This window comes from Babylonia areolata, chromosome 17, assembly GCF_041734735.1.
Source record: "Babylonia areolata isolate BAREFJ2019XMU chromosome 17, ASM4173473v1, whole genome shotgun sequence".
Classification (NCBI taxonomy): domain Eukaryota; kingdom Metazoa; phylum Mollusca; class Gastropoda; order Neogastropoda; family Buccinidae; genus Babylonia; species Babylonia areolata.
In genome coordinates this window covers 688,812-702,476 of record NC_134892.1, presented here as the reverse complement: position 1 = coordinate 702,476, position 13,665 = coordinate 688,812, and the positions used below count along the sequence as shown (strand labels likewise).

The 13,665-nt window shown below is 45.7% G+C and overlaps 1 protein-coding gene across 1 annotated transcript in view; it reads right to left on the bottom strand.

Moving 5' to 3' along the window:
- Window positions 1-1,058: 1,058 nt before the first annotated feature.
- The window catches only part of LOC143291370 (uncharacterized), a 222,137-nt gene continuing 209,530 nt past the window's right edge, over window positions 1,059-13,665 (bottom strand). The window contains exons 9-12 of the mRNA XM_076601211.1: window positions 12,122-12,140; window positions 11,176-11,328; window positions 1,935-3,153; window positions 1,059-1,062 (exon numbers count right to left, since the gene is read on the bottom strand). Of these exons, the coding sequence (XP_076457326.1) occupies window positions 1,059-1,062; window positions 1,935-3,153; window positions 11,176-11,328; window positions 12,122-12,140 (1,395 nt within the window). The remainder of the gene's footprint in view (window positions 1,063-1,934; window positions 3,154-11,175; window positions 11,329-12,121; window positions 12,141-13,665) is intronic.

Sequence of the window (13,665 nt, the reverse complement as noted above, 5' to 3'; positions counted from 1 at the left end):
AAGTTTGAATGATAAAACAGCACACCATAAGCTACACGAGAACATACATTACATATCTAGATGAAATGGATTCTTCGTTCTGCATCAAGATACTCACATTTATTCATTTGGAAATCTTAGACTAAAACGAAACACAGCACTGTAACTTTGGGCATTTTGAAGGGAAACAAGTAACATTCTGAATACAATGAATAAAACAACACAAAATTCAACAAAACATAGAAGAAAACAAACTGACAAAACACACAAAAACGAAGAAAAAACAAACTTGACCCAGTTGATTAAAAAAAAAAAAAAAAAAATGGAACTCTCAACATCACAATGTATTCAGAAATTATAGCGTCAGTCTATCGATTTCTGCTTTATAATTTCCGCGAAAGTCTGCACTTTATTTGAAATGTGTCAAGGATCCATCATGTCCATCATAACTATGATGCCCCATTCTGTCAAACGCAGATAAAACCTTTCACAACAAAAGATAAAAAAGATGCACTCATTCATTCATCGACTGGAACGGTTTCTATGGGAGAACAGTGGATTTGTGAAAACCTTAAAACCTAACATGAATTCAGACTGAAGAAATGAGGACTATCGGCCTAACCAACATGCTGGCAGATTTACAAAAACAAACAGAACACCAGAAGAGTGATAAAAAAAAAAGATTGTTCAAAGCGTTACCCAAACCAAATCTAATATAATCATGATTATCTGCGCTTAGAAAAGAAAAGAAAACAATACAACCTTTTCCTAAATGCGCAGTATATCATAGTATGAGTGTATCACCTGCAGGAGATACACTGTATGAATGATGACAACACACTCACACACTGTAGCCCTCTAAAGACTGTTCACCTGCAGGAGATACACTGTATGAGTGATGACAACAACACACTCACACACTGTAGCCCTCTAAAGACTGTTCACCTGCAGGAGATACACTGTAGGAATGATAACAACACACTCACACACTGTAGCCCTCTAAAGACTGTTCACCTGCAGGAGATACACTGTATGAATGATGACAACACACTCACACACTGTAGCCCTCTAAAGACTGTTCACCTGCAGGCGATACACTGTATGAATGATCACAACACACTCACACACTGTAGCCCTCTAAAGACTGTTCACCTGCAGGCGATACACTGTATGAGTGATGACAACAACACACTCACACAATGTAGCCCTCTAAATACTGTTCCATTACCATTCCACCAAATAAAAACACACAAACAAAAAAAGTCTACCAATCTAAACTTTTCGTTCAACAGTGAAACCATCCATCGACAGCCGATAAAGAAAACAAGATTCCAGGGGAAAAAAGAAGAAAAAAGAAAGAAAAAAGTAAAGATTTAAAAAAAAGAAGGAAAAAGAACCGATTTCAACCGAAACAACAAACAAAACAAAAACCATGTAGCATGTTCCCTTTTCAGGAAAAAAAAGAAGAAAAAAAAAAGGCACAAATAAACTATAAAAATTTCGTCTTCTTCAAACACACACACACACACACACACACACACACACACACAGATAAATAGATTTAAAAAACAAAAATCATTTCTGATCCGACTCCTTCACAAACCTACAAAGAAAAACACCACCATCATTTCATGTTCCTTCCAACAAACAACAAACAGAAAAACAACACCACCATGAAGTCCTCTCTCTGTGTGTTCCCCATCACAGTCCTTCACTCAGCCTTCCCACCCCCCTCCTCCCCCTCCCCACCCCCATTCCCCTCTCCGGCGGCGTTCTTCTCTCCCCCGTCCGCTGCTGCTGCAGAGCTGGCTGCTTCTTCTTGTTGCTGCTGTTGTTCTTCTTGTTGCTGCTGTTGTTCTTGTTGTTGCTGCTGTTCTTCTTGTTGCTGCTGTTGTTCTTCTTGTTGCTGCTGTTCTTGTTGTTGCTGTTGTTGTTCTTGTTGTTGCTGTTGTTGCTCTTCTTGTTGTTGTTCTTGTTGTTGCTGCTGTTGTTCTGGGCTGGTGTCCTGCTGGCCTTCTGACGGGGCCTCGGAGTCCGCTGCCTCCTGTGCTGCTGTTGGTGATGATGCTGATGCCTCGCCCTCCCCTGGTGTCGGCCCGCCTTCCTGGGCCGCTGCTGTTGCGTCACCGCTCGCCTCCCGCGCTGCGGCCTCCTTATCCCCCTCCTCCTCCTTTTCCACCTCCCCCACGGGTTTTTCTGGGGCCTGCTCAGCGGTGGGCTCTTCGGTGGTGGTGGTGGTGGTGGAGGGACCTTCCTCAGCCTTGTCCTCCTGCTTTTCTCCGGACGTGCCTTGGGGGTCGGCCTCTTCGGGTTTGGCTGGGGGCGGTGCTTCGCTGTCGGCTTTGGCTTGGCCCTCGCCGGGTTGTGCTGCGTTTGGTTCGCTGCCGTCGTCTCCAGTCGCCGTCTGTTGGCTGGTGCCCTCTTCGTTCTTGTTCTCGTCCTGAGAGGGGGTCCCCTGTTCTGTGCTTCCGTCCTGGGGGGAGCCCCCACCGGCCTGCTCCCCACCACCACCAGCCTCATCCGTTTCTCCTTCTGTCTTCTGCGGGGGTGGTTCTTCTCCCACACCGCCTCCCCCCTCCACGGATGTCTGGTTTTCTCCACCGGGGGGTGGGTTCTCGTCAGGGGTGGTGGTGGTCGTGGTGGTGGTTCCCCCTCCTTGTTCTTCTTGGGTCTGGGTCTGTGAGGGTGGTGGTCCTTCCTGGCTCAGGTCTACTGACGCCGTCCCTGCTCCACCCTCTCCCTCTCCCCCTCCTTCTGCTGGGGGTGGTGGTGGTGGCGCTTGTGTCTCGGCGCTGGGGTCTGCTGCAGCTGTCTGACCGGACGGCTCTTCGGGTTTCTGGCTGTCGGTGCTGCTGTCCTCTGTGCTGGGTCCTTCAGGCTTGGCCTCTCCTCCTCCTCCTGCTTCTGCTGCTGATGAGCCCTCTGCTGCGGTGGTCGTCCCATCCTGAGCACCCCCCTCCACCTCCACCCCAGTCTCCCCCACTTCTCCTACTCCTCCCCCCTCCTCCCGCGGCTCGGCGTGAACCTCTACCTGATCTTGACCTTGGCCTTGACCCTCACCTAGAGTGGGTCCATCCTGGGCGGAAGTCAGGGCCTGCTGACCCCCGGCGTTGTTGGCGTTCTCGTTGGCATCCTTCTGTTCGTCTGTCGGAGCGGCGCACGTCCCGGCTGTGCCTGGAGAAGGACATCAGGTGTGTTATCTATCAGTCAGGTGTGAAAGGAGGACATCAGGTGTGTTATCTATCAGTCAGGTGTGAAAGGACATCAGGTGTGTTATCTATCAGTCAGGTGTGAAAGGAGGACATCAGGTGTGTTATCTATCAGTCAGGTGTGAAAGGAGGACATCATGTGTGTTATCTATCAGTCAGGTGTGAAAGGAGGACATCAGGTGTGTTATCTATCAGTCAGGTGTGAAAGGACATCAGGTGTGTTATCTATCAGTCAGGTGTGAAAGGACATCAGGTGTGTTATCTATCAGTCAGGTGTGAAAGGACATCAGGTGTGTTATCTATCAGTCAGGTGTGAAAGGACATCAGATGTGTTATCTATCAGTCAGGTGTGAAAGGAGGACATCAGGTGTGTTATCTATCAGTCAGGTGTGAAAGGACATCAGGTGTGTTATCTATCAGTCAGGTGTGAAGGGAGGACATCAGGTGTGTTATCTATCAGTCAGGTGTGAAAGGACGACATCAGGTGTGTTATCTATCAGTCAGGTGTGAAAGGACATCAGGTGTGTTATCTATCAGTCAGGTGTGAAAGGAGGACATCAGGTGTGTTATCTATCAGTCAGGTGTGAAAGGACGACATCAGGTGTGTTATCTATCAGTCAGGTGTGAAAGGAGGACATCAGGTGTGTTATCTATCAGTCAGGTGTGAAAGGACATCAGGTGTGTTATCTATCAGTCAGGTGTGAAAGGACATCAGGTGTGTTATCTATCAGTCAGGTGTGAAAGGAGGACATCAGGTGTGTTATCTATCAGTCAGGTGTGAAAGGACGACATCAGGTGTGTTATCTATCAGTCAGGTGTGAAAGGACATCAGGTGTGTTATCTATCAGTCAGGTGTGAAAGGAGGACATCAGGTGTGTTATCTATCAGTCAGGTGTGAAAGGACGACATCAGGTGTGTTATCTATCAGTCAGGTTGAATATTTACTTTCAAGAATGTCAGCTACAACAAAGAAAAGCACATACACACACCTACTCACGCATGTACGCACGCACGCGCGCGGGCACGCACGCACACACAGACACACACACACACACACGCACACACACACATACACACACATACACACACACGTTCACTTGAAGATATGTGCAGGCGGTGCCAACACAAGCAGAAGAAGAAAAGTTTAAAATGAACGGAAAGGGTTGTCCTTGTTCCTTAGACCTGCGTGAGAAACCCAGATGCCCACAAAATGACTGACGCCCGTATGGCCACTCAGGAAAGGGTTGTCCTTGTTCCTTAGACCTGCCTGAGAAACCCAGATGCCCACAAAATGACTGACGCCCGTATAGCCACTCAGTGAGCAAAGCCTTGAAACTAAACTGAACACAATAACCACAATAACAACAAAACCCCTACGAACTCAACTGAACCTCCAATCACAGACCAAAACTGAACAACACACATCTCAAAACGACGTCCAAGACTTATGAAACTGAGGTCCACAGACCGAAAATGACGTCCACAGACCGAAAATGACGTCCACAGACCGAAAAAAGCATCCACAGACCGAAAATATAGCATCCATAGACCGAAAATGTCCAAAACCAGAAAATAAGGTCCGTGACTCACAATCTGGGGGGGGGGGGGGGGGGGGGGAGAACAAGACACCCAGAATCATCGGAAAAAAGACCAGTATCAATCTGACAAGAGAGGCGAGGTCTTCAAGACTCACTTGAGATAAAACATCATCCAGTTAAAAGAAAAAGAAAGAAAAAAAAGAAGTGAAAATGTGTTCTGTATTAAATGATATATGTCAGCAGCTTCTTCTTCAGCAATCGTGGGCTGCAACTCCCACATTCACTCGTATGTACACGAGTGGGCCTTTTCGTGCATGACTTTTTTTTTTTTTTTACCCCGCCATGTAGGCAGCCATTCTCCGATTTCGGGGTGTGCATGCTGGGTATTTTCTTGTTTCCATAACCCACCGAACACTGACATGGATTACAGGATCTTTAACGTGTGTATTTGATCTTCTGCTTGCGTATACAGACGAAAGGGGTTCAGGAACTAGCGGGTCTGCATATATGCTGACCTGGTAGATCGGGAAAATCTCCACCCCTTACCCACAAGGTGCCGTTACCGAGATTCAAACCCTCAGACTGAAAATCCAACGCTTTAATCACTCGGCTAATGCGCGTCAAAAATTACGTTCCTAACCCGAAAGTGACATCCACAGCCTGAAAATGACACCCAGAATCGTCGGAAAAAAGCAGCATAAAATTAATCTGAAAACGGCGTCCACAGCCTGAAAATGAAGTCCACATCGTCCAAACCTGAAAACGACACCCAGAATAGTGGCCCCAAAAGAATAAATGAATCTGAAAATGACGTCCACAACCTGAAAATAACTTCCCAAATCATCGACCCCCCTTCCCCCATCCCTTCCCCAAAAACAACAAAAAAACAAAACAAACAACAACAACAAACAAACGGCGTAAGTCTGAACATATATATATATATAGGCCGTTGTTGTGTGTATGTATGTATATATATATATATATACATACATACATACACACAACAACGGCCTGGAAACATGCGTGGATGCCATCACCCAGACTACGAGCTTCCATGTCAAAAGAGGCACCCCCCACTTTCCGCCCCAACAGCCAACCCCCCCACCCCTCACCCCCCTCCACAGAATACTAAAGAGGCAGAACGGACATACGCGCCTTCGGTATGTTTCGTTAGTTTCCGTACATACTCGGGCCGCCATTTTGTTAACCCTGTACACGATTTGCGATGGCGGCTATTTCAACAGTATCAACACATGGTGCGAAGTACTTCTGTGTAATTAACTGCAGTAATAACAGCAAAACCAGCATCGATGAAAGGACGGGCAGAACTGTGTGTATGTTTAATTTTCCCAACCCAGAGACGGAAAGAGAACGGTAAGTTCACATCTTTTTCTTTTCAGTTTGGGCATTCTCCATGGGAGGCCAAGCTTCGCAGACTCAGCCTACGTTGATGTTTATATTTTCCTGTGATAAGACATCTGCGTTGCTTCGGGAGAAATGTATCGCCTGTGAGGAAACCGCTGATGGTGCGGAGAAGGGCGGGGGGGGGGGGGGGGGGTGGCTTTCAAAGTGTCTTACAGTACAGACAGAAATTGAGTCGTAGAAAACAAGCAATTCTGGCTGATTCTGGGCATTGTTTATACTAGCCGGAGTAAAGAGTCTGCTGCTCTGCGGAAAACACTGGAACAAAATAATGTGTGTGTGTGTGTGAGAGAGAGAGAGAGAGAGAGAGAGAGAGAGAGAGAGAGAGAGAGAGAGTGTGTGTGTGTGTATTTCAGTATGGATCTGTCTTTTTTTGTGCACCACATTTTTCCATAAGAGTTGGTGAGAGGTTTTATGTATGAGTGCACTGTCACGGTGTGAGTAAATAAAAATACTTCTTTTTTTTTTAAGATGCCAGAAATGGGTCATCAACATCCGACGAGCTGACGTCAACATCTCCAACATCAAGAGGAAACAGGTGTGCTCAGTGCACTTTGAGGAGAAGGCTTTCAACTGCCCGACGAACATTCAGGAATCTAGACTCCTTCCAACTGCAGTCCCTACCCTCGTCACCTGCCCAAATCCTCCTCCCTCTCTAGATTGTCGACGACCTCAACCAAAGAAGAGAGACGTCATTGTGGCAATAGATAAACGAAAAAGACAACATTCCGATTCAGATTCTGAAGCCAGCCCTTGTACCAACAGCAGTAATGTCAGTGATGTGGCACCACTTGATGAACCACCTGCTAAAGAGCCCAGAATTGACAGTGACACTCTAATGAAAGAACTTGAGAAAACCAAGCAGGCTCTTGACGCTTTGAAGAAAGAAAATAAAAGCCTGCAGAGGAAGTTGAAGACATCACAGGAAGGCAAGAAAAAGTTGAAGAAGAAACATAGTGAACATATTCTTCAGTTAGAGAATAACTGGTGACAGTATATGACACTCTAAGGATTTCCCTATCTCTGCAACGTGTGTGTGTGACACTGACACTGGTGACAGTATAATGCTATTACTTAGTATTAGGATTTCCCTATCTGTGCAATGTATGACATTGACTGTGTGATACTCTGAGGATTTATTTATAATCTGAGCAACACTGGCAGTGCACGATAAAGTGACCTATTTGTGAAATGTGTCAAATGACAGTAATCTTCATTATCTGTTGTTTGGGTGAAAAATGTTAGATTGACACTGACAGTGATGCCTACTCTACATTCTGTGACATTCACAATTCTGTGGCTGATCGAGGAAGGTGCACTGATGTGAGTACACTATTTTAATACAATGATTTTTAATACAATAATATACAGTAAATCCTCTCTTGGGCGGCCACCCCTTTAGCCAGGAAGTAGTGGCTGTAAATTAGAGGCGGCCTCTCAAAAGAAGTTTGAATTCATAAATATAGGAAACAAAAGTGCTTGGAAACACTGAATTGCCTTCTTTTTCTTCCTCGTTTGAGGTGGAAAACTCCATGTGAGAACCATCCCACTATTACTGCTCATACAGTGACCGCCTATAAGGGGTTTTGCTGTTATAATGAAAAAATGTGTCCTTGTATGTTTTTAATGCTGAAGAGGAATGTTATCCAAACACGCATACATACACTCACAATCTCATTCGCGTTACAAACATGCACACAGATTCATCTGAAGTGACTGACAATGTAATCACAGGCTAGAGTTTGCCAGTAGGCCTAAACTACTTTGGCCCAGTGATGAATAGACTCAGTCATATTCAGCTTCTTTACGGGTGTTATAGGGTAAATGTAATGAACTGCAGAAACAACGCGGACACCATCCCCACCCCTCCTCTTTCCTTGCAAACTCCGCCTGTTAGTGTTACGCGCAATCAGTCGATCGGCGCAATCTAGCGAACTCTGATTCAGTCAAGTATGTGCACAGCCGAATTTATCTGGTCAGAAGCACATAGAAAGAAACAGATAGTACACTCAAAATCAGTGTGTGGTAAAACGAAACTTGGAAAGCGACTTTCCAATGACTCCGACATAAGGCGCGTGTGTGTGTGTGCGACGCCGCCTCTCACGAGTTACAGGGTAAACAAGATGGCGGACGCCTTGGCCAACCGGAACGCGTTTTCCGATCGCGCGAAGAAGGAATGTCCCTTCTGCCTGTTTAGTATTCTGTGCCCCCCTCACCCCAGTTCAATCCCCTGTTCCCTCCAGATAGTGAATGTACCGCCCAGTGCCTGTTCCCTCCAGATAGTGAATGTACCGCCCAGTGCCTGTTCCCTCCAGATAGTGAATGTACCGCCCAGTGCCTGTTCCCTCCAGATAGTGAATGTACCGCCCAGGGGACGTGGAAGGGGGGTGGGTGTAGGGAGGCGGGGATGTTGACAATGCAACTGTTAACGAAACACGAACTCCGGAAAATCGATTAGGACTCCCCCCCACACACACACACCCCACCTCCCAAAAAATGCACAAGGGGAAAATGTCACAGAATAAAAAATGCAGAAAGAACACAACAACGACAGGCAGAGGGGCAAACATCCACAATTGTTAATATTTGCCCCTCTGTAACCTGCCTATCCGTTGTTGATATTTGCCCCTCTGTAACCTGCCTATCCGTTGTTGATGTTTGCCCCTCTGTAACCAGCCTATCGTTGTTGATGTTTGCCCCTCTGTAACCAGCCTATCGTTGTTGATGTTTGCCCCTCTGTAACCAGCCTATCGTTGTTGATGTTTGCCCCTCTGTAACCTGCCTATCCGTTGTTGATATTTGCCCCCTCTGTAACCTGCCTATCCGTTGTTGATATTTGCCCCCTCTGTAACCTGCCTATCCGTTGTTGATATTTGCCCCCTCTGTAACCTGCCTATCCGTTGTTGATATTTGCCCCCTCTGTAACCTGCCTATCCGTTGTTGATATTTGCCCCTCTGTAACCTGCCTATCCGTTGTTGATATTTGCCCCCTCTGTAACCTGCCTATCCGTTGTTGATATTTGCCCCTCTGTAACCAGCCTATCCGTTGTTGATGTTTGCCCCTCTGTAACCTGCCTATCCGTTGTTGATGTTTGCCCCTCTGTAACCAGCCTATCGATAGGCTGGTTACAGTAAAACAGCTGTCAACAGGAATGATTTATAGACGAAACTTCGACGCAACGGTGCTTCGGGGAGAGAGGGGTGAGGGTGGGGGTGGGGGTGGGGGGGGTGGGGGGGGGGAGGGGGGGGGAGGTAGTATTTTAAGTTCGATAAACCTCAAAACGAGCAATCCCGGCTGGAGATTATTATGACAACCTGCTTCACTTTGTTCAGCACTCCCAAACAACGGTCAAAACTTTTAAATATTTATTTATTTATTTATTTTTTGGAGAAAAAAAAAAAATCACAACGACCCTCTCCAGTTCTACCAGGAACTGGCATAAAAACGGAACAGTTCGTGCAGAAAAAAACCGACAAAACGCATCAGCTACTGGTACATAAAGCACAGAATATGGAAAAATAAATGCAGGATGATGACGATATGGATAGCGCCTATCCTCGATCTGAGACAAGCTCTTTACACTGAGTCATTTGCAAAACAGGTTGCAAAGAAACAAGGGTATAGAAAGCTTATAATCACACGAAGGGATACAACGTGAGCGTTCAGAAGGTCCAATAAAAACCACCACCAACACCACAACAGTGATCATGCACACAGATGAAGAAGAGGCACATGGGAAGCTGTACGAGTTATGAAAAACACCAACACACACACACAACAAAGAAAACGGAAATATCCGCAAATTTCAGAAACAAAAGAAGCAGAAAACGGGAAGGTATTCAAGCTCCAGAAACACGCCTGCTGCCATTCCTCATCTAAAAAGAAAAGAAAAGATCCACATGCTTCAGAAACACAACAACAACAAAAAACGGGATGACCCACGAGCTCTATTAAACCAAAAGAGGATGAAAAACGGGAATAGTTACAGGCTCTACAATTCCCAAACTATGGAAGAAAAACGGGAATAGTTACAGGCTCTACAATACCCAAACTATGGAAGAAAAACGGGAATAGTTACAGGCTCTACAATACCCAAACTATGGAAGAAAAACGGGAATAGTTACAGGCTCTACAATTCCCAAACTATGGAAGAAAAACGGGAATAGTTACAGGCTCTACAATACCCAAACTATGGAAGAAAAACGGGAATAGTTACAGGCTCTACAATTCCCAAACTATGGAAGAAAAACGGGAATAGTTACAGGCTCTACAATTCCCAAACTATGGGTGAAAAACGGGAATAGTTACAGGCTCTACAATACCCAAAATATGGAAGAAAAACAGGAATAGTTACAGGCTCTACAATACCCAAACTATGGAAGAAAAACGGGAATAGTTACAGGCTCTACAATTCCCAAACTATGGAAGAAAAACAGGAATAGTTACAGGCTCTACAATACCCAAACTATGGAAGAAAAACGGGAATAGTTACAGGCTCTACAATTCCCAAACTATGGAAGAAAAACGGGAATAGTTACAGGCTCTACAATTCCCAAACTATGGAAGAAAAACGGGAATAGTTCCAGGCTCTACAATACCCAAAATATGGAAGAAAGACGGGAATAGTTACAGGCTCTACAATTCCCAAACTATGGAAGAAAGACGGGAATAGTTACAGGCTCTACAATACCCAAACTATGGGTGAAAAACGGGAATAGTTCCAGGCTCTACAATACCCAAAATATGGATGAAAAACGGGAAGACCCACACACGCTCTACAAAACCAAAAAGAGAAACAAAACAGGAAGACACCGAAAAAAGCTCTACAAAACCGAAAAAAATGGGAAAGAAACGGGAAAACCCGCAGCAGACAATGCGGCGACTGACTAACCAACCCACTAACAAACAACATCCACGACGACAAAAGAAAAAAAAAAAAAAAAAAAAAAAAAAAAGAAAGAAAGAAAAGGGGGATATGACGACACATCGACACCACCCTACGACTACGACGACAACACCGGCCGACCTTGACCTTGACCCGCAACCATCTTCTTCCGGGACTTGAGACCTCTGAACCCTGCCTGAATCAGCAAGGCCGCCTTCTTCGTTTCCGGGGCTTCGAGGTCAATGTCTACTTCCTCTTCCGCCGGCTTACCTTCTTCCTGTGCCGGGGTCGGGGCTGGAGCAGGGGCTTCTGCCGAGGTGCTCTCCCCCTGTGGACAGTAAGGGAGACAAAAAGGTGAGTTTTTCTTCTTCAGTTCACTGTGTACTGGTACTACACAAAGCTGCGGAGCTCATGTCACGACTCGGTGTGTGTGTGTGTGTGTGTGTGTGTGTGTGGAGAGGGGGATGTGTGTGTGTGCGTGCGTGCGTGCGTGCGCGCGCGCGCACGCGCGCGCGTGTGTGTGTGTGTTTGTGGTGTGTGTGTGTGTGTGTGTGTGTGTGTGTGTGTGTGTGTGTGTGTGTGTGTGTGTGTGTGTGTGTTCAAGGTCAGAAGATGACAGAATGTGGGATTGTAGGAGCATGATAGAATTAGATTTTTCATCCACTTTTTCATTCAGCATGGTATAGACGTGTGCCTTAGCGCTATTACCGAAATATGAATGCTTTGTAAACCTAGAGGTCAAAGTCAAGTTCACATAACATTTTTGGTGTCTTTTTGCCGCATGATCTACTTTGTGGTATCACCCTCTTTCTTTTCTCAGATAATACAAATCAAACTCAAGAAGAACAAGAAGAAGAGCAACAAGAACCGCAAGAAGCAGCTGGCTATGCTTGTTGCTGTTTACACATATTCCATATCACATTCACCATGTTTTTTTCTGAATCAAAGGGCATGGAGGAGGGGTATGAAGAGAGAACCCCCCACCCCCACCCCATAAAAAAGGGGGAGGGGGGAGGGGAAGAAGGGGTGGGTGGGTGGAGAGTACTGACCCATGACCCCTCACCCATCCAGTCACGTGTTCCTTAACCCATCTTGTTTTCTGTTTTCTTTTCTTTCGATACCAACAACAACAGCAATAATAACAAAATTTAACGTCATGTACCCAAGGATGAAACAACAAACTACAGTGACAACAACAACAGCAATAATAACAAAATTTAATGTCATGTACCCAAGGATGAAACAACAAACAACAGTGACAACAACAACAACAGAATTTAACGTCATGTACCCAAGGATGAAACAACAACCAACAGTGACAACAATAACAACAGAATTTAACGTCATGTACCCAAGGATGAAACAACAAACAACAGTGACAACAACAACAACAACAGAATTTAACGTCATGTACCCAAGGATGAAACAACAAACAACAGTGACAACAACAACAATAACAGAATTTAACGTCATGTACCCAAGGATGAAACAACAAACAACAGTGACAACAACAACAACAACAGAATTTAACGTCATGTACCCAAGGATGAAACAACAAACAACAGTGACAACAACAACAACAACAGAATTTAACGTCATGTACCCAAGGATGAAACAACAACAACAGTGACAACAACAACAACAACAATCACAACGACAACAACAGCAAGAACAACTAAACCATAAACAAGAACGATAACAACAACAACAGCAGCAGCAGCAAAGACAATAGCCACAACGATTAACGGGAAAGAAGGGTCAGTCGTTCAATCAAAATCAACAACAATCAGTATTCCCGTCACCACTTTCTGACCACCAGTCACCCCACACCCATGTGCCACCAGGAAACCCCTTGCCCAGCAAGCCACGCCGAGAGACGGGGGGGAGTGGGGGTAAGGGAGACATAGACAGAGTGGAGGGGGGGGGCATGGGGGCAAGGGAGACAGAGACAGGGTGGGGGGGGGGGGGCAGAGACGGGGGGGAGTGGGGGCAAGGGAGACAGAAATGGGGGGGGGGGGGGGCAAGGGAGACAGAGACGTTGGGGGGGGGGGAGTGGGGGCAAGGGACACAGAGACGGAAAGGGGGGGGGCAAGGGAGACAGAGACGGAAAGGGGGGGGCAAGGGAGACAGAGACAGGGGGGAGACAGAGACCAAAAGGGACAGACAGAGTTTCAGTTTCAGTTTCAGTCTGAAGGGGGTGTCAAAGAGTGGGGACTAATGGCTTCACCACACATGATGCTGGGGAAAAAAAAGAAAAAAAAAAGAACAGCTGCTCCACCTTTCGCGTAACGCAACAGCCTTAATAGTCTCCCCTGGTTTGAGTAAAATATTAAGCACGAATGAAAAGAACGAACTCCAATAAAATAGACAAGTTCGTAAATGTATTAAAATAAAACAAAGTGAAAGGTACGTTGATAGATAGGCAGAAAGATATGTTTACGAAATTCTTCGTGTAGAAGAAGAAAAAGAAGCAGAAGAAGAAGCAGAAGGAGAAGAAGAAGAAAAAGAAGAAGCAGCAGAAGAAGAAGAAGAAGAAGAAATAGTAGCAGAAGAAATAGAAGACGATGACGATGAAGAGAAGGAGGAGAAAGAGTAACATCAATAATGATTCAATCGAAAATACAGTTCCTT